The sequence below is a fragment of the Crocodylus siamensis genome, chromosome 4 (genome assembly GCF_052110815.1).
Source record: "Crocodylus siamensis isolate JL-2025a chromosome 4, ASM5211081v1, whole genome shotgun sequence".
NCBI classification, from domain to species: Eukaryota; Metazoa; Chordata; order Crocodylia; family Crocodylidae; genus Crocodylus; species Crocodylus siamensis.
Genome location: NC_143398.1, coordinates 122,307,069 through 122,335,041, shown reverse-complemented (window position 1 = coordinate 122,335,041; position 27,973 = coordinate 122,307,069). Strand labels below are relative to the sequence as shown.

Here is a 27,973-nt window from a genome sequence, read left to right as displayed (position 1 = left end):
GCCCCCCACCCCTTGCTGGTGCCCCTCACTCCTGATCTGCAGCCCCCTGGCACTGCCAATGCCGTGCAAACCCAACCCAGTCACCCATCTCGTGCCCCTCACTCCCGACCCACAGCCCCCCTTCCCCTGCCCAGCCATGCTGCTTACACACACACTCTCTCTCTTGCTGGCTTGCCTGAACCTGCGCGGGGAGTGCATGAACCCAACAACCAATCACCTTGCCTACTGCTCCCAGCCTGAATCAGCCAGTCTGGGACAGCAGAACACCCAGACATTTGCTCTTTTTTAAAAACACCCACCTGGATGCAGCACAGAAGTCCAAAAAAAAAGGACATGTCTGGGCAAACCCAGACATATGGTAACCCTAAGGTACATGCCCTGAGCTAGATCCAGACCACAAGGAACCCCACCATCTGAATCTGGCCTGAGACATGACATGAGTTTGGCACCCCTGTGCTAAGCCACAGAAGATAGTTTTAGTGTCATGGGAACATGACAGGAAGTACATGGGGAGCCTGGTGAGGAAATGTATGAACCCATGAGCACTGTGGGAAACATTTTCAAATCCAATCAATCTAAAGGCAAAATATTCTTCCCATATGCAATAAAATCTGATCTGAGGCAGGACTTCATCCTCACCAGTTGGGCTGACTGTAAATACAAAAATCTGGAAAAAAACTCTAAAGGCCTTGGGAAAGTGTGATCCCTGGCCTGGGATCTACAGGCATTTATACATGTGCTCCAGGAGTTGGGCTCAGGGGGAAGGGCAGGCTCTGAGAACCGCTTTAATTAAAGCGCCTGGAGCATCTTGTGTATCAGGACCCCTGTGCTTTAAAATAGTTGTGGGGGTACTTTAACTAACTCATTTGATAAGCTTTAGTTAAAGCACCCCCACCGGTACTTTTAAGTGCAGGGATGCTGGTACATGAGATGTTGAAGACTGCTGGAACACGGTAATTGCCATGCTCCAGCAAACCATTAATAGATTCATAGATTGTAAGGGCTGGAAGGGACCTTCCAAGATCATGGGGTCCAGTCCCCCTGCGCTAGGCAGGAAAGACAACTGGGGTCCAGTTGTCAGACCCCAGCAAGGTGACTGTCCAGTCTCCTCTTGAAGATTTCTAGGGTAAGTGATTGCACCACCTCCGGAGGGAGCCTATTCCACAATCTGGAGACACTCTAACTGTGAGGAAGTTTTTCATAGTGTTAAGCTTCCAATGTTGTCTCCCAGGAGTTTGTGGCCATTACTCCTGGCTTTCCCCAAAGGTGCCCTGGCTGCTTATGTATTCCCTGATACAGTGGTAAGCCTATACCAAGTCCCCTCTCAGCCTTCTCTTTTTTGGGCTGAAGAGTCCCAGGTCCATCAGCCTTTTCTTGTATTGCTTGCCATGCAAGTCTGTGATCATATGGGTGGCCCTTCTCTGGACTCTCTCAAGCTTTCCCACATACTTGTTGAAGTGCGGCACCCAGAACTGGATGCAGTATTCCAGCCACATTCTCACCAATACTGAGTAAAGCAGAAGAAAATCTTCCTTATCAAAGCTTGAGATGCATTGATTGATGCATGCCACAGTACTATATGCCCTGCTGGCTACAGCATAGCACTGATGGCTCATATTCATACTGTGGTTTATTATTACCGCTAGGCCCCTTTCAGTCTGGTGCTGGTCAGTTTGGTGCTGCCAAGCCTGTAGGTATGTAGGGGATTGTTCCCCAGGTGGAGCACTTTACATTTCTTGATGTTGAACTTCATCTGGTTCCGATCCACCCAACTTTCTAGCCAGTCTAGGTCTGCCTGTATCTGCAGCCTATCTTCAAGCGTGACTATGCTCCCCCATAACTCAGTATTGTCCGTGAACTTGTCTAGGGAGCTCTTCACTCCCACATCCAAATCATTGATAAAGATATTGAAAAGAACTGAACCAAGCACTTACCCCTGAGAGACACCACTGGCTACTTCTCACCAGGACAACATAGATCATTAGAATTCTCTGGGTCCTGACCTGCAGCCAGCTTCCTACCCACCTGACTGATAAGCAGTTAAGCCCACAATCCTCCAATTTTCCCATGAGAACATCAAGGGATACCAGATCAAAGGTCTTTTGGAAATCAAGGTATACAATGTTGCCCTTCTCTCTCTCATTCATGTGGTGAGTTACCTGGTCATAGGAGATGAGATTGGTAAAACAAGACCTGCCTGCGATGAAGCCATGTTGGCTGTTGTTTAGAATCCTACCTTCTGCAAGCGTACCGTATATAGACTCCTTGATAAATTTTTCCAGGATTTTCCCTGAGATAGAAGTTAGGCTAACTGGCCTATAGTTACCTGGGTCCTCTATCCTCCTCTTCTTGAAGATGGGCACAACATTGTGCCTCTTCCAGTCCTCAGGGACCTCTCTGGAGCACCATGAGTTTTGGAAGAGTTTCACCAAGACTTCTGCAATAACTTCAGCCAGCTCTTTCAGCACTCTCAGATGAAGTTCATCTGGTCCTACTGACTTATATATGTCTAATTTTTTTAAATCAATCACACACCAGTTCAATATCAATAAAGGCGATCATTCTTGCCATGCCCATTCTGTGCCCTATCTGGCATGATTTTCCCTTTGGCCCAGTGAAATACCAAAGCAAAGTAGCCATTCAGGAGTTCAGTTTTTTTCTGAGTGTCAGTAACCAGCTGTCCTGAGTTGCTGAGCAATGACCCCACACTCCCATTTGTTTTCCTCCTATTCCCTACATACCTAAAGAAGGACTTCTTGTTGTCCTTTATTTCCATTGCTAATTTAAGTTCAGTTGCTGGCCACCATTGTTGTATAGTCCTCCTTGGGGACTGTCCCAAGCTTGCATTGTTTGTACACTTCTTTCTTCCTTTTTAAGAGGACCATGATTTCCTGGTTTCCAGCCCTTTAGCTTGTTCTTCAAGGACTGTGTCCTTAAGGAATACCCACTCTTCATGCACTCCTTTTGCCCTTGGTCCCACAGCACTTCCCCTACTATTGTCCAGAGCTTGCTGAAATTGGCATTTTTGAAGTCCAAGGCTTCATTTCTGCTATCTGATTTTCCTGCTTTGTGGCAGACAGTAAACATGATGGCTCCTTGCTCTCACTCAGATTGCCCTCTATTTTCAAATCAGTCACCAGATCATCTCCCTTGGCCAAGACTAAGTCTAGGAAAGCATTGCCTCTGGTTGGCCTGTACACCTCCTGAGTCAGGAAGAGCTCTTTGATGCAGGACAGGAAGAAACACAACCAATCTGACTTGGCTGAATGTTCCTCCTAAGAGATGTTTGGATAATTGAAGTCGCCTATGATGACCATGTCCCATGCACTCACGGCTTCTGTCAGTTCTTGAGAGAACTCCAGATCCAGCTCACCCCGCTGGTTTGGTGGTCTGTAGTACGGTTCGGTTTTTCTCGCTGACCCCCCACCCTGCAGTTTGATCCAGAGGGTTTCAAACTGTTCTTCTCTGGAGCTGATGTTGGCCTCCAAGGAGGTGTACTGCTCCCTTACATAGAGACCTACACCTCCACCTTTCTTTCCTACACAGTCCCTTCCGTACAGGGTGTACATCTCTATGGATACATTCCAAACATGTGAGGAGTCCCACCAGGTTTCTGAAATCCCTCCTAGATCATACTGCCCACTGGAGAGTAGGAGGACTAGCTCCTCCTGCTTGTTCTCCAAGTTTATGGCATTAGTGTACAGGCATCTGAGTTCTCCAGTTGAGACCCTCGACTTCCTGTCAAGCTGAAGGAGAACTATTCCCTCAGCTCCTGCAAGAGGAGCACTCCTAGAGTCCCCATCTACAGATTTTTCTTGTATGTCGGCCCCTGGGTATGCTCCAGTCAGTGTTTCCCCAGGCCCCAGCAATCTTAGTTTAAGGCCCTATCTAGAAGATCAGCCATCCAGTTAATCAAGCCTGCTCTGACACACTGTAATTACAACATGTTGGAGCAGTCTCACTGCTCGTGTATAGGTACCCTAAGATTTTGAGGCTCCTAAGCTGAAAACAGCCCACATAGTGATTGGTGATAGTAACCCAGTATGTGTAAAAAAAAAAGATCTTTGTTTACTTGAGAGAGAACCAACTCATTTAGTCTCTGAAATGTACCCACTCCCTTCCCCTTTCCCCCAGTTGCATTTCCATCTTCTGGCTTTTTATGGAGCCATCAGGAAACCAGCTATCCTTCTGAAATTTCGTCATGAGAGGCAAGCACAAGCACCATGGGTATGCAAAGAAACCTGTTCTGATGAGATAGCCACTGGAGAGTTTTGCTCATGGGAGAGGTTTAGGTGGAGCAAACTTTAGGTAAACATTCTGACTTGTGGATACTTATCCTAACTGGACTCAGATTTCTAACATAATGTTCACCCACTGTCAGCATAAATAACAATGCTTTAATTTTCATTACACTGCCATTTGTGCAATTTGTTTTGCTGGAGTGAAGTGAACAGGAGTGATGCTTCCTAACAGCCACACTTACACTGAAGCAGATGAGCTTTCAGTACAACCAGAGGCAGAATTACAAGTATAATGTCCTTTAATATTTGCTTGTGCATCATTATGAAAATGTAAGTTCCCACTGGTCAGCATGTCATGAGTGAAAACAAAATATGATATCTGCCCAACTCTTCACACCTTGCATAGGGAAAGAAAACTTCACTAAGGCCCCTCCTGAGTATATCCTGGGAGTGGGAGGCTCTGTGATGGCATATGGGTTTGAATGTAATATTTTGGTTTTAAATTTGTTCATGTTGCTATACTGTTGTGTGCCTCAGTTTCCCTTGGCTATACAAAGGGGAAGAATGGGTTAAAAAGCCAGTGAAACCATGGTGGTCAACCCTACTGACACATCAACAATGTGGGGATGGGAGACACATAGGGCAATTCCAGGGAAGCTGAAGGAGCTAAGCATGGCAGCAGTCAGGCCAGGGTACACTAGCAGAATGCCTAGCTGGTTGGGATGGGACAGGCTAGAGTCTAAAGAGACAAGAACAGCTTTAGAACTTGGCTGTGTAGCCTGCAAAGAGAACAGCTAAACTAATTCTGAGGTGCTCATGTCTCTGTGCGGGCTGGATTATGGACAGAGGGACTGCTTATCATTTGGAGGGACAGAGAACTTCTAGCTGGGTGACCTTATGCCCCAATACGTGCCTTTATTGAAGAAAGACCGTCTGCTTTGTTCCTTGGAACTTCAACAAGAGAAAGGCTGTCTCTCAGGACATGAACTAAAAGCTAGTTCCTTGAGTCAGGGCCATGGACAAGGAGGGAAGGCTGATGACTGAAAGGTCAGGGTCTCAGAGTGAGAAGGAGCCAGGGCTTCTCTCTCGTCTTCAGATGCCATGCCTGGGCTGGTTTCAGGGGGCACTTCCAGAAGGCAGACAAAGCTGCACTAGTATCATGCAAATACCGCCATAGCAGGACTCCATGACAGACTCATACTGAGAAAAGGATAGATGTGGAAGAGATGTAACGAGCAACTGAAGTTAATTTAGTTAGCATTTGGGGCTTATCTGTACTGCTGTCCCAGAGGGGGTAGCTTTTAATTCCTAATAATTTAAATGTAATTCAACTGTATTTCCCACACCAACACTGCTATTCATGAAGTTCTTTCCTAACTAGGCTCAAGGTAGTTGCTAAACAGAAATCAAGTGTCTTAGGCACAGGTCAGGAAGGTTTAAAAGTTACCAGGGGAGGCCAAGACCAAATTTTCCATGCCTTTAACAATAGCAGTCATTTCATATGAAGTAAACATGCCACAAGAAGATCATACAGTTAGAAAAGAATAGAAATCTCTCCAGAATTAATGGTTTGTGGTCCTTCCCCCGCCCCCCAAAATCCTTTACTGAAATATGTGGCACAAATATTCATGAAGTAAAGCTCACAATATGCCTGTATCATTATCCTTATTTTACAATACAGGAGACTGAGGCACCAAGTAGTTAAAGGACCCTCTACATATGCAGGTAATACAAAGATGGGATATAATGCATGATCCAGACAATTGTGCCTCCTGCCATGTCACATGTGCATGGGCAAGAGGTGCGACTGTGGGACTTGTATGGATCATGTATTAGATTGGCCATTGAGCCTTATTGCCAGTGTAGGAGAAGCCCAATTCTGGGCTCCCCCGGTACTAGCAAAAAGTAAGCTCTTGCAGCCGCAAGGGTGCATCATACACCCTTGTATACCACAGGGGTGCCTATACGTGGGAGACCACAGCTGCCGCAGTCTCTGATCTGTGGGGGTGCATGGAGTGCCCCACAGCTGGGAGTCCTGTCAGCTGGGAGCTCCCACATGGGTGCCCCCCCCAACTGGGAGCAATGATCAGCTGATGGAGCTTCCAGGCACAGGGGCTCCTGACCACATGTTCAATTGATGGGATGACAGGAAGCAACTACAAAATTATTAGACTTATTTTGTGGAATAACTTTGTAGCTTATTTCTCTTTTTATCACATCATTAATTGATTGCATGCATGGCTGGGTGACCACTTAAGTTGTGATTAATTGGTTAATTATGCCTTAAGTGTAACATCTAGATGGAGCCTGAGTGACCTTCCTATTCTCATACAGCAGCTATGGAGCGGAGTCTGGAAGAACAATGCTTTGGTTCAAGATGCTGTCCCCTACAGGACCCAGTATCAGCAACTTCAAAGGTGGGAGTGAGAAACAGTAAGGAAATACAAAATAGCTTGTTCTAGGAAATATTCTTCCTAACTCCCATTAGTTAGAAATTAGTTTATGCCCTGAAGCATGAGGGTTTACATCCCTTCTAATATACCTTTGTTATTTTTTTTAATCCTTATTATAACAATCCTGGATACAGCACCCAGAATCGTGACTTTCATTGTCCTATTCATAATAACGTACATTCCCTGTCTGCATAAAGCATGTATAAAAAAGGAGTTAGACTTTATACTGGATTTGGTTTCCTGCCTAAATTGAACTCAGCAGCCTACCCCCCTCGGGCTAATAATACCCAGGAACTGCTAAGCAAAATGAACAGCAATGAACTAGAAAACAACAAAACTCGAAAGGATGGGAAGGACCTGGAAAGAAATAAAACAAGAACCCACAAAGCCAAACAGCATTACGAACTGGTACATTTTAAATGAACAACGAGAAAACAGAAGCCATGCTGATCAAAGTCTACCACCTCCTCTCTGTTGTGGATGACACCTATGCTGGGAGCACACCAGCACCTCAACCCCACACCTGCAAAAGGAATTAATTTCAAAAAGATGACAGACCAAAGCACACTGTATCAAAACAAATTAGCAACAGACCTTTTATCCTGCTGCGGTCATATAAGAGAAGTAAAAGTGCTGTATGAAACCTAGAATTCAGAAGAAAACAGCTGCGGAAAACTTTAGAAGAAATGAGTCAAAAGAGCTTTAAAGAAAAAAAATTTCAAACAGCTTGGACAACCCACAATGGACTAAGAAATTCCTTTTCAAAAACCACCCATGTTTCCTCTGACTTTGTATATCTCTAGGTAGTCCAGGCAGTTTTTGCATCAACACACAGGCAGCTACATATACAATAGAGTATGCTGTGCACTGGTAGACAATAATGTTTTTATTTATAGATATGTACAGCTCTATGAAACAAGTGTCAAAATATGCTTTCTAATGGTAGAAATGAACTGGCTGACAATTTATTTTTCAAACTAATGGTTTTTAAAGGTAACCTATCAACACAAACTCAGATATGTCCCTGCAAGAAGAGGCTAGATTGTCCTAATCCTTTATACTGATATCTGCTGTTGAAACCATACAGGAGTCACAGTTTACTTACTGCTCTCTCATTGCAGGGCGGGGTGCAGCCCTTTCTCAGGAATTGAGGGCATCAGAGAGATAAAACTGAAGGAAGAGGAAAGATGGCTTGGGGATTAAGGTTCACATAGAAGTTTTAAAAAATCTAGGTTCACATCCTAATTAAAAACAAACTTCTTTTGGAATCTTGGATAAGTCACTGAGGGCCTGATTTTTCTGTCATATTGCACAGTGTGAAGTCATTTATATTAGTGAGAAGCAGATGCAAAATGCTACCAAAACCAAACTTCACTCAAGTAAGTTTCATTGGTGTAACTGATTATTACCAGTGCAGGGTGATCTCTTTGGTTGCTTGCAGACAGGGAAAAAAACAAAACGTGCTTACTTTAAACTTGGTGTGCTCTTGCACCAAGCTGAGCACATGCCCAGAAGAGGCAGCGAATTAGTTAGACCCGGCTCTGCAGCATCTGTATAGATTGGGCGCTTTAGTAGGGCTTTTTTCGCACTTTTATCCAATAGCCGATTGAGTCAGCTATTAGGTAAAAGTGCCAAAAAGCCCTGCTGAAGTGCTCAATCTATATACTGCAGAGGCTGGGTCAAACTAATATGCTGCTTTTTCTGGTAAAGCGCACTGGGGCGGGGGGGCAGGTTTCACATCTGCAAGCAGCCCTTGCGTCTTAGTTCTTCTCTAGCTGCATACTGGAGATAATGGTTCTGATCTACATGATGCTCACTTACACTAACCTGCCTTTACATCACTCTGGCAATGTTAAGAGGTATTAAAGGGGGCATAAATCAAATGTATGCCTTTTGGCTGCTTAGCTTCACCAGTTTACAGTCTCTTAAGTTGAGGCAACATTCTAATATATAAGGAAACACATTATTTTCAAACTATCCTAGTAATCAAAACCTTTTGAAATGGAAATAAACTGTAGTTACATTTTTATTCAGTAGTGCCAGTGACAGGATACAAAAACAACAGACAATAAAGAAGTGGTTTTGTGCCAAATTTTACCCTTACTTGGTGATAGGCAACAGGCCACATTTAGATGTTACTCCCGCTTTCCATTGATGGAAGTACACCCTAAAGCACTAACCACTGGATTCATTAATAAGAGCTACAGCTTGATCTTGTGAGATGCTGAACACTTGCAGTTTCCATTCATTGCAGATGTCCAGCAACTCTTAGGGACAGGCCCTTGGAAGCAAAAAACTAATCACAGTGTATCAGTCATGTTATTACATTGTAGGAACTCACCATAATTCATTACAGGGGTCACGAGAATTATATGGATTAATTTGAGATCAGACCACAGAATTACAAAAATTATTGTGTCAAATTAGGGAGGGTTTTGTATATTATTTGTCTTGTAATTTCCCAGAAGATGCATGGATCTATACACAGAGTATAGTTTATAACACTCCTCAAGATGAAACAATCAGTTAACACTGGACTTCTTAAAAGCTGAAAGACGACAAATGCCTTAAAAAAAATCTTTCAAATACCCCCAGCATCATGCTGCTAGGACTGGCCTATTCTTTTCAGACGTAAAACAAATGTCTATTTAAAAACACTTCCAAATGCATTTCCATCACTCAGCCAGAACACATTCACCTCCCAGAAGCTAATACTGTAAGATATGGAAAGAGCAATAGGAGAGACCTTTAGTCCACCTACTAGCTTGACCAAAGGCAATGAATCGAGCCCTGGCTTATTTCAAGTAGGCTCAACTGTGTCAAAGGTTACCCACAAGCTATTTCTTGATGGTTTATAGCCGATGTCTACCGATCATCTTTTATTTTAATGATAACCTCAGTGCAGACATTAAGCAATTCTTTGTCTTCATGGCAGTGTCCAGGAGGGAAGTTCATGTCTCTAAAAAATTCCAGGGGGTTGATTCCCTACATATGTACATAGCTGGCTATAGTCAGCTTTGATACCAGATTTTTTTCTCTTCACCATATCTAAGCTGCTACATTTTAGGATTTATTCTGTGCACATATCCTAGAGTACTGTCTCGAAGGTATATGCTACTAATTAGTTATGATCAAGACAATATACTAGTTTGTACTGAAATCAGGTGAAGTCAGTGATTTCAAAGACAACATACAGCATGTTGGCTCCTGTCTGAACCTAGAGAAGTCTATGAAGTGATTTACAAACTATGTGCTGTATATACCATAGGAATCTCACCGTCCAACAGTGACATGTAACTATGTGAGGGTGAAACACAACACTGTTTAACAGTGCACAGGAAAGGGAAATGGGGCACAGTGTGTTGATACTAAAAAGGGAATTTAGTGACTTCTCTACTGTCCAAATTTGAAATGATTTTTCACGAATCCAAAGGTATAAACCTCTATTTGTCTTTTTGCCTTTGAATACTTGTGCTCATTTTTCATATCTTTTGACAAAAAAGTACATGGCTATTTCATTCTTCACATGCTAGCCCCAGTAAGGGAGCACTTTGTCACACAAGTGAATGTTCTTTGGTGCGGCAACATTACATCAAATCCAGTGATAACCTGAAGTTACTTCCCAGAACTGACCTTGTATAAGATCATTTTCATTTTCATTTTCATTATATGTGAAACTGCAAAGTTAAAAATTTTAAACTCTTGAACACAACGGGTAAGAAGTCATATGGCATTATTTGGACTTTGGACATCACACATTAGATACCATCTTCCAATGTCAAATCCCCCTGATTCAAATTAGGTCTTTGTCTTTCCTAAGCAATATGCTGCATGTACAGTCTGGGTACCTATTGATGTTAAAAAACAAATTGGAGACTGATTAATTCATCACTGAGTTTAAATACTGGGCACAAATCCAATGCTTGAGGATATATGGCTATTATTTTAAATGGCCATCAACAGCCAGATACTGTAACCCTTCTTACATAAGTGGTCTCAAAGAATGGAATCCATTTAAGGATGAGTTCGGAATATCTTATCACTAGGGTAGAAGGGGTGGCTAATACACTATCTAAATAAGATCAACAGAAGCTAGATGATGCAACCATTATTAGGAATATGGAGCCCTCCATTTTTTGTGGTAGGTGTGTGCATGTGCATGTGCATGAAAGACAGCTGTTTCTGCAGTGCTTTGGGTTAGATGGGTCCAGAGCGGGAGCAGAAGTAGGGTTGAGCAAGTTTGGAAAGCTAGACACTGAGTCCAGGGTCTTTCTAACCCACAAACTCTGCAGAAGCTAGAAGTGTGTTAATACAGATAATACTAAACCATAAAATCTTATGTTATCACTAAAGCAGTCCATGGCCATTTTAAAACTGTATTCATTTATAACTGTAAAGTGAAGTTTGTACAGTTCTTAAATGTCTATAACCCTGAAAAAGTCACAAGAAGAAATTTACTAAGCATTGATAAAACTCCTGTTATTACACAAACATATTCTTTCCCTATTGTACACTGAACTAAAATTACGTTAGTGTTGCTATCATCATATTACTCCCCTTTCTTTTACATTTCTTCATATTTTTCTCTGGAGCATTCAAGGCGGGGGGGGGAAACTCTCTCAAAACACAACTTTAAGAAGCTTTTTTTGCCAATTTTCTCATGGAAATGTCATGTTGGTTTGTGTTTCTCACTATGTAAGTCCTGTTGTGTCATGTTACCTTGAAATCATGTAACATGAAGTGGCTGATTCATGACGTGACATGTCACTCTCTGGCATGTCAGTTGAAAGGCTGTGCAAACCCATGTGTTATATATCTGCACACACATAATTCTTAACATATTTGGGTTTTTTAGCTTTATTCTCCAGCAGGTGCTGGTACATTTAAAAAGTTGAAAAACTACTAATAATTTACATAACCCTTATGGTTTGTTAATTAGAATTTTTCTAGGTGATGTTGACCAGTCCAGTTTTTCAAGTTTCTCTCTGCAACCATGAGGGCTTACAACTTTCTTTTTTTTAACGAAATATGAGATGCACTCACATTTCCATGATTACAGGAACTAGAACATTAAGAAAACTACTAAATAACATGAACTATTTCACAATAAAAACATAAGAGCTGGGAATGCATCCACATTTTAGCAGAGCGTACCAGTGTACTGATACGATAAGATATATTCACAATTTCTACCTTTCTCCCCAAAAATACATGCACCACTTCACACTACACAAATTAAGTATGCACTGTTTTTACAAATGGGACATTTTTTAGGAAGCAAAACTAAAACATCTGCGCTTAATATAAGAGGGAAAAATTGTATTGTGAAACAGTTAAAATATGAACTGCACTTCAAAGGGATGATGACCCAAGTGCTCTGTAGTGGATTTAAATTGTTAATTAAAAAATGACTGAAACATTGCTTCCTTAAAACAGAGGGCTGATTATAAGCTTAATAAATGGGGCTCAATTTAAAACTATGTTCTGCCTTAATATAGTGACAGACAGCCAGATTAAAACCTGGAGCAGAGTAAATTTGTGAAAACTACTTTCAGCAAAAGATAAGCTAAGAACAAAGTATTGTCACAAGGGCTCACTTAAAATATCTCCCCTCCCAACCCCCTCTCCCCTCCCAATCTTTTTGCTGTTTCATCATGTTGCTTCAGATTCTGTGTTGTCTCGTTTTTGGATTTCAGTGGTTCTGTTAGGGATGGACAGCCAACTTGCCATGCCAGCTCAATTGCATCCTCAATAGTACATGAAAAAAGATGGACATGAAATAAAATGTTGGATTTAAAAATACCTATAATTTAGCAAAGTCTGAAACTGGAACTGAATTTAGTGGATGGCCTATATTTCTATAATAGGGAAAATCAAAACCTTGGATCTAAACATGTTCTTGAAGGTTCAGTACATTCCAATAAGTGCAATTTCTAATATACATATAATGGATCTGATTTACCACTGCGCTACACCAGGTTAATTCTGGTGTAACTTCCCTGCTTTTAATGGAATAACAATGAGCTACGTTCAATATTTTTAGAATTCAGTGGCTGTGTCTACATGAAATGCTGACTGCGTGCAGTTGTTATTGCATAGTCATTTAGTATTTGCATACCCAAATACTAAATGACTGTGCAGTAACATCCCTGCATGGCTTTGTGGTGATGCTGACTGTGCAGTAGCTCATTACTACTGTGTAATAGTGTCACATCATGGTTTGTGCCTTGCGCTGCTACTGTGCAGCAAGCATCTTGTGTAGATGCAGCCAGTCTTTGATACAGGAATGTTTTGTTGTCACATACAGTCACTGGTTGCATTCCTTAGCCCAATGCAAACTCCACTTCTTGCAATAATTTCTGGCCCCCTTAATGGTTTGCAGCAAGAGAGAGTTCTGAGGAATCGTTTCACCTCTTGAGCAGCCAATGAAAGCAGCAGTCTTTAAGAGCAGTAATAGTACTGAACATTGCTGTTTTGCTTATGCTGTATGACAGCTATCCCACAAGAATGAAAACCTAGAGGAAAGTCTTCCCTTGTGGGAAGAGAGAAGAGAAACCCTGGTTTTCACAAGCCTGCTAGATATAAAGGGCACCTAAACACATGAAGTTGCCCATTCTTACCCCCTGCATCTGTGTAATCAGCACCCTGATACTGAAGACATCTTTCAGACAAGAAGAGCTGTGCCTAATTTTTTGTGTGCCTTTTGTTGTTTTGCAGTTTTAGGTTTCAAAATGCTTCTCCTCTTATTCTTTGTTCTTCTTTTTTGTTTCTTTTCTTTTCTTCTAAGCTTCCATTATTAAAACACTGACTGAGCCTGACAGAGCTGACTGGCTGGCGACTGTACTTGAGAGACAAGCTCCTGCCAAAGAGACATCATGCTATTGGGAAACTGAGCTGGGCAGAGTTAATCTGAAAGAGCATCCTATGAGTCCATCCATCTATTTAATTTATTTTTAGAACAGTGGTGGCAGGGAAGGAGCACTGTGTTAGCCTGGATTATTGTTGTTCTGGAAGTTGTTTAAATACTGTTATTAATGCTGTTTTTATTTGTTCAGAAGACTATTTTACAAGAGCATCATAATAAGTCCCATTTACACATACTACTTCATTGTGCTTAGAAAAGTGGTTTTAAAAAGTCACTTTTCTGCCTAGCTATTTCAGTTTACTGCATTCAGGGGGAAAGCAAAGAGGAGGAAAATCCTGTCAAGAGATTCTGCCACCCACAGTTCATTTTATTACTCCACTGTACCAAAAGGTGACCAGTAAAAGGGACAGGATGGCTATGTTACCCATTAAGGAAAGGACACAAATACAATCTAAGAAATATTGTCAGGAGCAAAGCTGGAGAGTAAGTGCCAGTCAAGAGATCACTACATACCATTGCATCCATGACACAACCCTCCTCCCCACAAGATTAATTGTTACACAGCTGTATTCTAGGCACATTTGGTAAACTGAGAAATGAAATAAGGGGCACGAGCCCTGAACAATGCTCTTTTTAACATGACTTATGTTTCATAGATTTCATAGATTTCATAGACATTAGGGCTGGAAGGGACCTTGGGAGATCATCGAGTCCAGCCCCCTGCCCAAAGGGCAGGAAGTCAGCTGGGGTCATAGGAGCCCAGCAACATAAGCATCCAATTTACTCTTGAAGGTGTTCAATGTAGGTGCTTGAACCACCTCCGCTGGCAGACTGTTCCAGACCTTGGGGGCTCGGACAGTAAAGAAATTCTTCCTTATGTCCAGCCTGAAACGGTCTTGCAGGAGTTTGTGACCGTTCGACCTCGTCATCCCTTGGGGCACTCTGGTGAATAGATGTTCCCCCAGATCCTGGTGGTCACCCCTGATAAACTTATAGGTGGCCATCAGATCACCCCTGAGCCTGCGCTTTTCCAGGCTAAAGAGTCCCATGGCTCTCAGCCTGTCATCGTAAGATCTGTTTTCCTGACCTCTGATCATGCGCGTGGCTCTCCTCTGGACTCTCTCAAGCTTCTCCACATCCTTTTTGAATTGTGGAGCCCAAAACTGGACGCAGTACTCCAGCTGCGGCCTCACCAAGGCTGAGTACAAGGGGAGAATGACGTCCCGGGATTTGCTCGAGAAGCATCTATGGATGCAAGCCAGCGTTTTGGTCACTTTACTAGCCGCAACATCGCATTGCAGGCTCATGTTCATCTTGTGGTCAATGATGACCCCCAAGTCTTTTTCTTCTGTAGTGCTAAACAACGTAGCACTGCCGAGCCTATAAGGGTGCTGCAGGTTTTTCCTCCCAAGGTGGAGAACCTTGCATTTTTCGGTGTTAAACACCATGAGGTTCTCGTCTGCCCATTTGCTGAGCTTGTCCAGGTCAGCCTGGATCACCCGCCTATCTTCTGGCGTGGATGCTTTGCCCCAAAGTTTGGTGTCATCAGCGAACTTGGCCAGTCCACTCCTGACTCCAATGTCCACATTGTTAATGAAGATGTTGAACAGTATGGGTCCCAGGACAGAGCCTTGAGGGACCCCACTGGTCACAGGGCACCACGATGAGTGACTGCCATCAATCACAACCCTCTGGGTCTGACCACGAAGCCAATTTCCCAGCCAGCGGATCGTGGTGGAGCCAAAGCCACAACTGGCCAAGAGGTGATCATGGGATACCAGATCAAAATCTGGTTTAACTCTAGTATAGCCTATTCTACTCCGCAAAAGATTAATCAAAAGCAATTTCTAAACCAGTACCATGTAAAGGGCTGTGCCAAACCCAGAAAATAAATAAAAGAAGATTGCACACCTTCTAAATGAACCTGCTATAAGTACACATCCAAGACTGAACAGTAATGGGGTATCTAGTATTTATATACAAACCTCTACTGTAAAAGATTCCTACTGCTTTGTGACATACTAGTCTTTGGTATATTTTTAGGGTGCATACAAGCATTACTTTAAATAGCTTTAACCAACCTTAAAGCAACTTTATTGCCTGAGTGTGCAAATATTCGCAGGGCTTAGGTCCCCTTAAAAACAGCGTGCCCAGTCTAAAGTTAGTTCTTAACAGACAAGAATTAACTTTAGATCACCATGGGGTTAATTCAACCTAAAATGTGTATACCTGACCTAATAAACACTTATATGTGTTCTCAGCACAGTCTCAAGCCTGGGAAAGCCCAGCCACTCTCCATAGCCTGTGCTGTTTTTACCCATGCCACAACCCTAAACACACTCTTCTTACTCTCCTCCCCCCTGCCTTCCCCCTGGCTAACTACTCAGGATGCAGTGTTCTCTTCCAGGAACCCACCATGCCCCCCTGGACCCAATAGCCTTCCCCCTGCACCCCACCCGGACCTAACTTACTTGCTTCTGCTGCCTGTGCCTCTTCCTGGTAAGTGGCAAATGCTTGCATGCGGTGCTCCTAACTCAGGTTTAAGTGGCTTAAATTAGGCTGCCTAAATCTGAGCCAGGTTCCATGAATGCTTATATACACACTTATTGAACGATGGGGTTCTTTTAACTCAGTTTCAGTCTCTATCATTTAACATTGTGCAGCAATGCTGAAAACAGTATAGCCCTATCTATGCTAGCAGTCAAACACTTGCAATGACATTTGAGGGTCCCTGTCAACAATGGGTCTCTCTTTCCAGTTAGCTCCTGATTCCAAAATGATTTGAGATAATTATATAATAAATTTCTGTGGTATAGAAATTGTTGATATTCCTGTTTATTTTAATGAGCGCTGTACTCATGACATGTACAAGTAAATCACTTACCTGTAATATGTTCAATCATGAAAGTGAAAAGTCATCACAAAGCAGGAAAGCCACAGATGAGGTGGAAGAAATAATCTTGCTTTTCATCAACTAACTACTGTACTAGTTGTGAACTGATGTGGCAAGTAAACTGATGTGACCATTTCAATAAATAATAAATAGAGCTTGAAAAATATTTCAAGATTGCAATTTTTTTTCCCATTCAGCATCAGGATGAAACCAAGACCTACAAAAGGCTTTGTAAAAAATGGGAGAAGAAAACACCTATAAGGTGCATCCAGATGAGTGTGCACATGCTGCAAACTGCATGCAGTACATGTGCAACCATGTGCCACGCTCCAAATCTGATACTGGAAACTCCCAGTATCAACCCCGCCCCCTTCCCCACCTAAAAAAACATGGCAAAGAAAAACAGCATGACACACACTCCAGGAGCAAGTCAGAGCAACTGGAGGCTGGATCCTCCAGGAAGATGTTCTGGCCGCTGGTCAGAGCATCTCCCCTCCTCTAGGTCTTTCCTGGCTCCTCCACCATGCCAGGAGCTGGGAGAAGTGGGGAGCAGGCAGTATGCCTGAAGCAGGGTACATATGTCGGGGTATGTGCACTGGCAAAAAGTAGCAGCACACATTTATACTGCTACTTTTTGTGCTGCTGCAAGCACATGCCCTGCATGTGGGGTCATAGCCATAACGGCCAAAAGTCTGAATCAAAGAAATCTTTCCTGTTGAAAGTGGTAAGTACACACCCATTCAGAGGTTCAGTTTCAATGACTCAACATTTTCCAACAAATAAACTGGCCACAAACAGCCCTCTCAAGGTTCCCTATTTGGGTGTTTCCAGTCCTGGTTCAAGCCCTGTTGTAATTTATGCAACTTGGAGTAGGGCACTCAGCTTCTCAATCCACCTGTTCCTGAGGATACAGTTCAGGTGGTGGCAACACCAGCTGTATCAGTGGATATTGCCCCATCCAGGATTCTGTATGGAGAATCTCTGGCCAGTTCAAGCCCAATTTATGCTTGTCCAAAGATTCCTGCCTAGGGGTAGATATAGGCAGGAATGGGGAGTGCAGTGCTGCTGACAGACGCCCATTCTGCCACAGCCACTACGGTTCCTGGCTGATCTAGGTGCAGAAGGAGCCAAAGAGCCATTGCAGCTGCAGGCTACAGCTGTGCAGAGTACCTAGCTCAGCAGGAGACAGTAGGGGACAGCAGTGGCACCTGCTCTTTCCAGCACTTACTCTCTGCTCCCCTTCTCCAAGTCCAATGTTCCCTGTTTGCTGGAATCTTGAAGAAGGGATCTGCACTGTGCCACCACTGTCCCCTGTTGATGCAGGTCTAGGGGGAGCCCCAGATCTGCTCCTGCCCCACACTTCATGGAATAGCTGTGTGGGGAGCCTGGCTTGACTAGGGACAGAAGTAAAAGAGCACAGGTTCCTCCTTCCAGCATCTGCTCCTAGCCAGCAGGGGACACCGGCAAGGGTGGGGAAGGACATGAGGCAAGCAAGGACCAAACACTTAAAGGAGGAACGTGAACTCTGACACCACTCATTTGAGTTTGACTCCTTGAGTAGCCACTCCACTCCACACAGGCACAAGCTGGAGCAGGGCAGGAGCAGTTTCAGGCCCCCATACCCTCTCCCGGTCAGCCAGGGACAGAAGCAATGCTATTGCTGGGGAGCCAGGAAGCAGGTGCCCCACTTTATGCATCTGCTGCCTGCCCAGCTTCCTAGTACCCTTTGGCAGCCCAGGGCTCAATCCATGCCTCGCCTTCATCCCCCCAGGGTCTATGGGGCGATGTACTGCACCCCCTTTAGTTAATCCTGGATCTGCCTATGATCCTGCCTTAAGTATTTTGAAGTTGATTCGCTACCAGACCCAAGCACCATAGCAGATATTCAATCCACTTGTTATTTGTTGATCAGAGATCAGATAATGAGAAAATAAAAGTACCATCCTCACTTAAGGATTCACACTGATATTTGTGTGGATATTGCAGTTGAAGAGAATCTGATTGTGTATATCCAGCTGCTTAGTGCTGCTTCTGGCTTGTCTAAAACACATTTCTTTTCCTTGTCACAACTCCCAGGTGCTACTGCTGAGCAAATAGTAACATCACTGCCAGAAGTATTTGAAAAGAACAAAAAAAATTGATTCAGACAATCTGTGTGCTGCTGCTATTGATGGAGACGCAACTGTGACGAGGGTTAGGGCTAGGGTCATAACAAGGTTAAAAGAAATGTGCCCAGGAATGTTCTCTCTTGTCACATTTCACACTGAATTGCTCTTGTTTTTGCAGATGCTGCAGACAATGCACTATACCTTGTCAAATATCAAGAGACATTTAGCAGTATTTACAGGCTACACTGAGAATTCACCCAGGAACCAGTATACTTTAAAAGATTCTCTCTCTCTCTCCCTTCCATTTCTAGAAGGCAGATATAGCCTGCCCCAAAATCCACTAAGGTCAAAGGAAAATTATACCCATAACCAAGAACACCATCTCCCACCCCTACGAAGAGGACATCTCTCCAGACACTCACATTACATAACTGTGAATAAAGCTGCAGGCAAATTAAGGGTTTACAATGAACTGTATAGTCTATGAGGCAAACTATTCTGCTGAGTGCCTCCCCTTACCTGAACCTACTTGCACTCTTCCCCTAGTGGTGAGGACACAAACCAACCCTGCACACCCACCTGGGCAGCACTTACTGGATCAAGGTGGAAATGGGCTTAAAGCACAAATTCTGAAAACCCAGCATAATTTGGCAAATTTAAGAAATATCTGCTTTCCAAAGGGGCTGTGGAGGAGGCTGTGGTGATATGAATGGTGTGATTAGTATACTGGCTGTCACAAAAACTGCAAAAGAAGAAGCTGTGTTAAAATCCATTTCCGCAAGACACATGCATTTTCTTTTGGATGGACTCCACCAGCTCTGTTTCTTAAATCAGTTTTTCTGGCAGAGAGATTCCATTTTGGAAAAAAAAAATGCACAATACCAGCTCACTTTTCTGCCCAAAAAGCTCAACAGAAAGCATAGCAAAGCATTATATTGCATCTACTCTACAGTTTCCTAGAAGTCATGCCACAAGAAGCTGGAAAGTGAGTTTCAATACTCCAGGTCATATCTGTTGAAAGGCAAGTGAGACAGCAAAAGATGCCAGGTTAGTCTGCCCAGGCCAGTGTTCAAACATTGGTGAGGGCCTCTGATAAAAGGTTTGCCAAGATGGGGGTTGCCAAGGTCTTAGAGGGGTTTCAGTGATGTGTTCAAGTCTTCCTAGATTTAAAGGATGATCTTTGGCAAACTCCCCTGCTGCTTCTCAGCATTTCTAGAGCCAGCAGTTGTTCCATCTGCTGCTGAGGCCGACTTTGAAGAATCCTTGCAAAGAGAAGTACAGTAACTTTAAAGTTCTACTGAAAGAAAAAAACCCACCGCTTTTCAAAAGTGACCTTCATGTTTGCCAGTTTCTTGACACAGGCTCAGGTAAGGCTGCCTTCTTGTCTATGTATCCCCAAGCACATTTCCAGAGCTCTGCCAGTGTAAACTGTGGGCTGCAAGTGGAGATTCAGCAAACAAAATCTCCTGAAAGTCTGCATCAAGAGCTAACTGTTCACATACACAGAATATATGCACAGTAACTCCCTCACCATAGAAGACCAGCATGACTCAAATCTGTGAACTAAGCTGCCTTTGGAAAAAATTGGGCCGTGAAACCCAGGTAGGTATTCACCATTAATACTGAAACAAGAAGAGAGCACAAAGCAAATTCAACAACGTACTGTAAAGGCTGAAGCAATCTAGTTTTGAAACAGCAAAGCAGAACCAAGGCAGACACAAACTAGGGTACATAACACCACATGGTTTCAACACACAAGCTTCAGTTTCTGATGCTGCCATCCACAGACCGGTGTCTACCAAACTAGGTCTTTATTCTGTTTTAAAGGTTTATTCTAATTACTGTAGGAACTATAAAAGGTTTCTTTATCATTTAGTATTATAAATAATTGTGCTTCCAGGCTAGAGTTCAAAGCTCAGTATAGCACTCGCACAACACCACAGGCAGGTCAGGTGACCTTTCTCCAATTCTCCTCTCTCTGGTGCTGGGGACAGACAAAGTGATATGTCTGTCATACGCCATTACCATTAGAACAGAATCTTGTTCTTTTATTACAACTGAACTCCGCCGGATTTCTCAGCAGGAATGCTAAGTGAAATCAATGTCTTGGATTTCCAGGCTGAGCTTGGAGGTCACAGCCACTCTATCATTTCTCAGCATTATCCTTTCCCTTTCTCTCTCTCCCTCCCTGAGCCTCCAACTGGCACACAGCAGATTGAAAACAGCATGCATCACAGGGCTCACACTGAACAATTTTACAGCCTTTTCGAGCCCCCCTCCTTTCCTTGTGGCCCACTCTTTTTTGCAATTTGCAAATAAGTCCTGTTTGTGTCCTACAAGTTGTGAGCCAAAGGCACTGGAACACCTACAAATACAGAAAAGCAATACAAGAAAAGGAAAAACAGAGATGGTTTTGCTGACATTACCAGTCAGGTAAGTCTATAATTCTGCGAGTGCCACAAAATAAATATTGTATCTCATCAGCTCTCATCAGACATTCTGTTGGTGCCATATAGATCCAAAAACAACACCGATTTTAAATGTAGTGAGACCTAACAAGCCATAAGACACTTACAGAATCCCCCTGTAAAATATACAAAAAATCTCTTGTTAACCATACACTTTTTTCAAATGGCTGCATGTATTATTACTGGGGGCCAAATAGCTTTGTGATTGATAGCTTTACAGTACATAAAAAAGATGTCCAAGCTAAGGAAAACCATGGAGGAGTCAAAAATTCTGCACTGAGAAGAGAAATTAAATGTAGACCCTTTTTAAAAATTGATTCATTAACATGATATGCTCTAGCTCCTGACTGTTCATTTTAGTCTTTCATCATATATCTCATTGAGTTAACAATGGTATTACTTATTCGTCTGGGTATTTTTAATCCATACTATTTTGTTAGATTAAAAACTAAGACACTACTGTCAATTCAAGGAATCCATTTTGATATGATAAAGGACATGGGCAGTATGCTAGAGGACAATGTGAAAAAGGAAGGACATACTTTTATCAACCTTTAGCTGTCACTTAAATGGGAGCGCGTTTTCCTTGCTTTCCTTAGCTAAATCCTGGTTTGTTGTTTTACAGTAAATAACTAAGGTAAAGAACAGTGTCTCAATCCCAGCTGCAACCAATTTTCTTTTGGTCAGCTGGGGAATAAATTGAGTACATCTTATTTCAGGCAGGGAATTCAATGAGTTGATTTTGATAAGACAAACAGCTAAAAAAATTATATACATTTGAAGTATAGTTAAGAATGGATGGACTTTTCAAAAGCTCTCAAATGTTTTAAAGAACAGAAGTCCCTTTTGAAAGTCAATGGGACTTGTGCTCCAAAGAATCATTCAGGTGCTTGGTAGTGATGTGTGAAACAGGCCATATTCTATTTGGATTCAGATTCAGTCCGAATCAGGACAGTGATTCGTTGATTTGGATCACTGTCCCCAATTCAGTTCAGCCGAATCTGAATCTGAAGATTTGATGCTGATTCAGAGAATCAGCAATTCAACCAGACACAGCTTTACATGTTTTTTCTACATACCTTGAGGTACCAGCGTGACTTGTGAATGCTGTGATGCTGGGGCAGGTGGAGCATTCCACAGGAGTGCAGCGGGGGTGCTCAGAGGCAAACGGGGGGGGAGGGGGGAGGTACTTGGCGGCAAACCCAGAAGTGGACCGGAACTAGTTCCAATCCACTTCTGGGTCCATCAGGGAGTATGCTGGGGGACCCCTCTGCACTCCTCCGGCTCACCGGTTGGCCACAGGAGGACCCCAGGTGCCCCTCGCCAGACCCAGGAGGTATCAGTTGCCAAGCTGGGGGGGCACAGGTGGGGGACCCCACACAGTCCCCAGTGGACCTGGACGTGCACTTCTGGGTCTCCTGCCAAGCGTGCTGGGAACCTTCCCGCACTCCTGTGGGGTGCTCTATCTGCCCCAGCATTGCAACATTCACGAGCAGCTTGCTACCTTGAGGTATGTAGAAAAAACATTTAAAGCTGTGTCTATGTCTGAATCTCCGAAACTTTCCAAATCTCTTTGAATCAATTCAGAGGGTTCCAGTTAAATTCAGAGAGATTAAAGGGTCTCCTGATTCAATTCGGATTTGGAGATCCAGACACCGAATCGGGCTGAACCCCTGCCAAATCAAATCAGGTACTAAAACTTCGCACAGCCCTAGTGTATTGGAAACTCTGACCTAGGGTTTTATATTATAAAGCTATTTAGTATATCTATTGCTATCTGTAAATTAGGGAAGGGCACAGAAAGTGGCTCTGATTTGCCCTCTCATTTGTATTATGAAACTAGTCTCACTGAGCTTCACTAAAGTAGTTCCACTGAACACAGAAATTGAGCTTAACTCATTAACATTTCCTTAAGGTTATTCATCAATGTTATAAGTAAGTACAGTTCAGTGTGGATCAAAATATAAAGAGGCATTTTTTCTCTTGGTCTAATGATCCGCTGTACTGTATGGACAGCTGATTTAAATTGATAAACATTGCAGAAGCTAACTAACAGCAGAAAAAAAAGTTGCTTCTATAATTTATTTGGTTTTCTATTTCATTTAGTTTGCTTTGTCCAGGCAAAGAACACAGGGGGAAAATTATGTGGGGATTTTGTGGCAAGGATGGTAGTCTCTAACAAAATGCTTTCTATCTGATTTTGACTCTCAGCAACTGAATCCTAATCTTCCATTCGCCAGCAATCTAATGAAGTCACACTATGCTGTGTGGGATACTGGCATTTATATATTTATCCGAACCATAGCTATTTTGCCAAACATAGACAGTGTTGTAAAGATACAATTGAATCTGATAATACAACTCCAACATGAACATAAATCTCATTTCCCAACTACTGCCAAACTACTCTCCCTAGATCCCAGAGTTTTAAAGAAAGATATGGTGTGTAACACAACAGACACCAACTTACGGTCAATTTTTTTCATTAGCTATGTATCATAAGACTCCTTTTGATTTCAGTGGATGGATTCTATATCAGAATTTAGCCCCAAAGATGCTGCATTACTGCTATCTTCCGATGCAGTGTCACAAATATAGCTATTGTTTAAGTGGTAAGAGAGACATGGTTGTGCACAAGGGCTAAATGCCTAGGGTGTCAGTTTTTTGTATATTACCAAAAGATAAAAAAATGAATAGACTTGTGGTTAAAGCACTAAAATTCAATTTTGAAGGAACAACTACACAAGATTTTTTACTGCGGAGTTGTCTAATTAGCTCCACAGTAAAGCATCTGAGCATTTATAGATGAGCTGTGAGAGGCAGGGGAGCACTTTAATTAGCAAGCTGTGTTAGTTAAAAGAGCCAAGCATCACATGTATCAATGTCCCTTGTTCAATAAGCTTTAGTTCAAAGCATCCCACTGCCATTTTTCAGTGCAGGGATGCTGATACCCATGATGCTAGAGGTTTCTGGAGTGCATTAATTTCTGTGCTCCAGCAGACTTGATTTACAGACCAAGAGAATTTCTGTGCTCCAACATGCTAGATTTACAGAGCATTGGAGCAACCTCCCTGCATGTGTATAAGTGCCCTCTGTGTCTACACATGCAGCACTATTAGGCTGGAGTAAACTAATTAACTCTGCTGTAGGATAGTACTGACCAACACAATCACTATTCTATGGTAGAGTTATTTACTCTGCTGTAACACGTGTAGATGATGACGAGGGCTGGGTGGGGCACAAAGGTACTACAGTGCGGGGCTGCTTGCCAGTTAGTCCTGCCCTGGAGCATCCTCAAGCCCCAGCCAGCCTCTCCAGAGCACACTCATTTGGGGTGGAGCAGCTCTGGGCTTGCAGGCTAACCCCCTGGGCTTCCTGCCAGATGGGGTTTATTTAGGTATACTAAGTTTATGTGCAGATGCACCCTGAATGGAGTTCCTTGCTCAGTTCCTGACCTTGGGCATGTCATTTATTGCCAGCATGCCTGAATTCCCCTTCTGTCATATGGGGATAAGAATCCATCCCTAATTCATATGGAGATAAATCTACAAGCTCTTGGGAGGTATGAAGCTATCATATTGGCAAGAACTGTGTAAATATCAAGACAGTTATAAATACTGTGTTACGGCACCGTCTCCTTTAAATGGCACAGTACCTTGCTTTTGGGTGGAGGGCTGTTTGTGCTCTTGTCTGTGTGGATGCTGGTAGGGGATACAGCAGCACCAAGGTTGCCTTGGGGTATGCCAGGTATCTTGCCTCCTGGAGACACTTGCATTGCAGCAAGTTGGGCAGCATACAACTGCTGTAAAAAAGAAAAAGGCAGGAGAGACACAGAAAATGAGACATCATCAATAAATAAATAAATACATCTTTAAAAAAATTCTTCTACTGCAGAGGCTGTATGTTTTTCTGATGGGTATTTTTTATTTAGCACACTGGCATATTTCAAGACAGGAACTGTCACCTCAACTTGTGAGATTCATCCTTCAGGGGAGGAAAGACAGATGTCATATATGAAATGACCCAGCTTCAGCATATCCAGGCATTCAGATAATCCACTTCATGGTCTGCCTGTGCCATGGGACAATCACTTTCCTTCCTGAAAGGATGGGGCCATAAGAACATCCTAGCAATATTATATTAACGACTCCCTCCCCACAAAATCATGGAATTAACGTAATATTTGCTAATATCATCACACTGTTCATTCTGCTTGTACATTATATCTGTTTGTCATACTCAGTATTGCTCTCGTCTATTTAGGCTGTAAATGGTTTGGGGCAGGGACTAACTGCTGCTTTATGTTTTTCCAATGCTTCTCATTCTTGGTTAGTCTTAGGCACAGCCGTAATAAAATGTAGCAACAACAATATATAACATTACATCACAATAACAATCAGGGGCTCCAAGCAAGATTGAGATGTCTTTGTGCAGGGTGCAGCGCAAACACATGAAAACATTTTTTTAAAAATCCTAAAACGCGAGGGCTTTGAGCCAGAAAGGCACTAAGGCACACATTTAACTTTAAGCATGTGAGTACTGCTATCAAAGTCATATGTTTAAAATTAAGCACTGACTTAAGTGCCTTGGTGGAATGGAGCCAAGGACTGAGAGGAAATAGGTAAGCTGGCAGTGTGTTGTAAACCCACCAGGAAGTAGAGAATACAAACACTGTGGGCAAGAGAAGCAGCAGTTAATACAATGTGGCTGCTTTATGCATAGAGTAGGGAATGAAAATGAAGCCAAATGCAAGTCTGGATGGTGCAACAAACTGGTAATGAAATAACAGGGCCTTTTATCCTGTGGTCACAGAGTCAGTTGCAACATCAGGCCAGATGTATACTTTATTATTGCTATAGTGCAGTCGGTGTATGGGGCAAGTTACAGGAGAAATATGACACATTCTGCCTCAAGTTGCTTCCACTGTAAATTAGGTATAACAAGAATGGGAGTGACAAATAAGGGGCAGGAAAAGTGGACGTGAGAAAACATGGTAAACCAACAAGACCGGACTTAGAGATTCTGCCTGCTTATTGCTGGGTGCAGGTGATAGGTCTTCTTTAAAAATGATTATGTCAATAACAGAAGAAGGGTCAGAAGGGAGATCACAATGGAACACTAAATAAAATATGTGATCTTGAGAGAGGGGAGTGAGGATTCATCAGGACCAAGCCTGAGGAGCATATTGGAAGCTGGGGAAAAGGTTTAAAGTTACTAACTCTGAGTGCTTGCACAAATATTACTCAGACTACATATGCTCTAAAAAGAATATATGACAGTATGGTCAAATGTCCAGATTTGCCTGCCATGAGTTTGGGGTGATTATGTGGCTTGGGAGTGCTGAAGACATGAGTAATTGATGTAGGTTATCCCAAACCTTGATACTTCAAAACCAAGCCCTCATACATTCCTCTATATATTCTTTCAGTTGTGATATGTATACAATCCTGATCATTTAACAATATAAAATCTATTCTGTTTTTGCTCCTGTCACTTCAAATAATTCTGCACCAAGGATCTTCTCATTCTTTCTTTTCTCCCAGCTTTCCTCCTCGTCTTTTGGTTTTGTTTCTTCTTTCTTTTTTTTCCTCCTTTCTTCATTTTGGCCTCTACATGTTCCTCATTATTCTTACTCACCATTCATTATTTCCCTTCTTCCTGCACTTTCTCTGCTTCCTTCTCAGTCATTCGTTCTCTTCTCACTGTCTTACTTGCATACTTACTCATTCATTCTGCCTACCACCATTATCCATACTCAGCCAACCAGCCTCAAATACAGTCACCCAGGGATAGTCATCCAAGGTCATCCAGTTAGAAATTATAGTGATGGATACAAGAAACATCAGATCCAGACAGATGGCTCTTAAAGGAGAGTCACTCCTGCAGTCATAAAGGCAGAAACAAACAAGGGCATGAAGGCTGCTCCAGCAGGTTGAGTACAGAGGACTGAATGGTGGCACTTCCTCAAAGGACACTGCTCTGCAGCAGCTCAGTCATATACCTGGTGGAAGCAGACTAGTGACAGAACTGAGTTTCATGCTGATGGCCAGTCCCTAAGGCAAATCCCAGTTTGGGCTTGTTCCAGCCCTGAAAACAGGGGTGTCTAACCATGGGCCGGATGAATGGCATGGGGCTGGTCCACAGGCTGGACTGGGCCAATGAACTCCCTCCTCCTTTGCCTTCCCTGCCAGCATACCTGATCTGGCAGTCACTCCAGCCAGTCTGAGATCTCCACTGCATGTGGCACAGATCCTAGAGCAGCAGCCACACTGTAAGATCAGGTACGCTGGGGGGGAGGGAGAGGGAGAAGGGTATAGGGAAGAAATGGGGTCATGGGTCCCAATCCAGCCCTGTGCCACAGTCATGTGCCATGTTCTCTGTGGGGCTGATCAGACTCAGGGGCAGCACTGGGGGGCAGATGACAGAGCTCTGTGGGTCTGTTTGACACCCCCGCCTTAAAAGTAACAAGACACAAAAATGTGAAATGACTTCTGGAAGAAGTTAAAAAAGAAGCAAGATGGCCAAATGAGGGCTCTGAATGTTATTGCACCAAGGAATTTGTGCTGTTTTATAGCTGTTCTGTGGTCTATATGAAATTAGTTGGAAGCGATGGGTGCCTATACATGTGCTCGGGGGTGAGGAGGGGCTGCTCTAATTAAGACAGCCCACTGCCACGTGTATTAAGCCCCCCATGTTTTAAAATAGCCATGGGAGTGCTTTAACTAAAGCTCATTTGACAAGCTTTAGTTAAAGTGCCCCTGAAGCCATTTTAAAATGTGGAGAGGCTTAATGCATGCGGTGAAGTGATGCTGGAGTGCTCTAATTAGAACGGGAACCAGCACGTCTGTAGGCAGCCAATAGTTCCTAATTGAGGCTAAATGCTACTATGCAGAAGTCCAGCAGAAGGCCATATTTTGAGTGGTTAAGTGTAAATGAAGGGCTGCC

General features: G+C 43.0%; 1 protein-coding gene across 25 annotated transcripts in view; it reads right to left on the bottom strand.

Annotated features, from left to right (window-relative positions):
- The window catches only part of SOX5 (SRY-box transcription factor 5), a 914,829-nt gene that overhangs the window by 49,512 nt on the left and 837,344 nt on the right, over positions 1–27,973 (bottom strand). For all 25 annotated transcript variants that reach the window (XM_090043598.1, XM_090043600.1, XM_090043606.1 and 22 more), the window contains one exon: positions 24,684–24,830. In XM_090043598.1, coding sequence (XP_089899724.1) covers positions 24,684–24,830 — 147 coding nt within the window. The remainder of the gene's footprint in view (positions 1–24,683; positions 24,831–27,973) is intronic.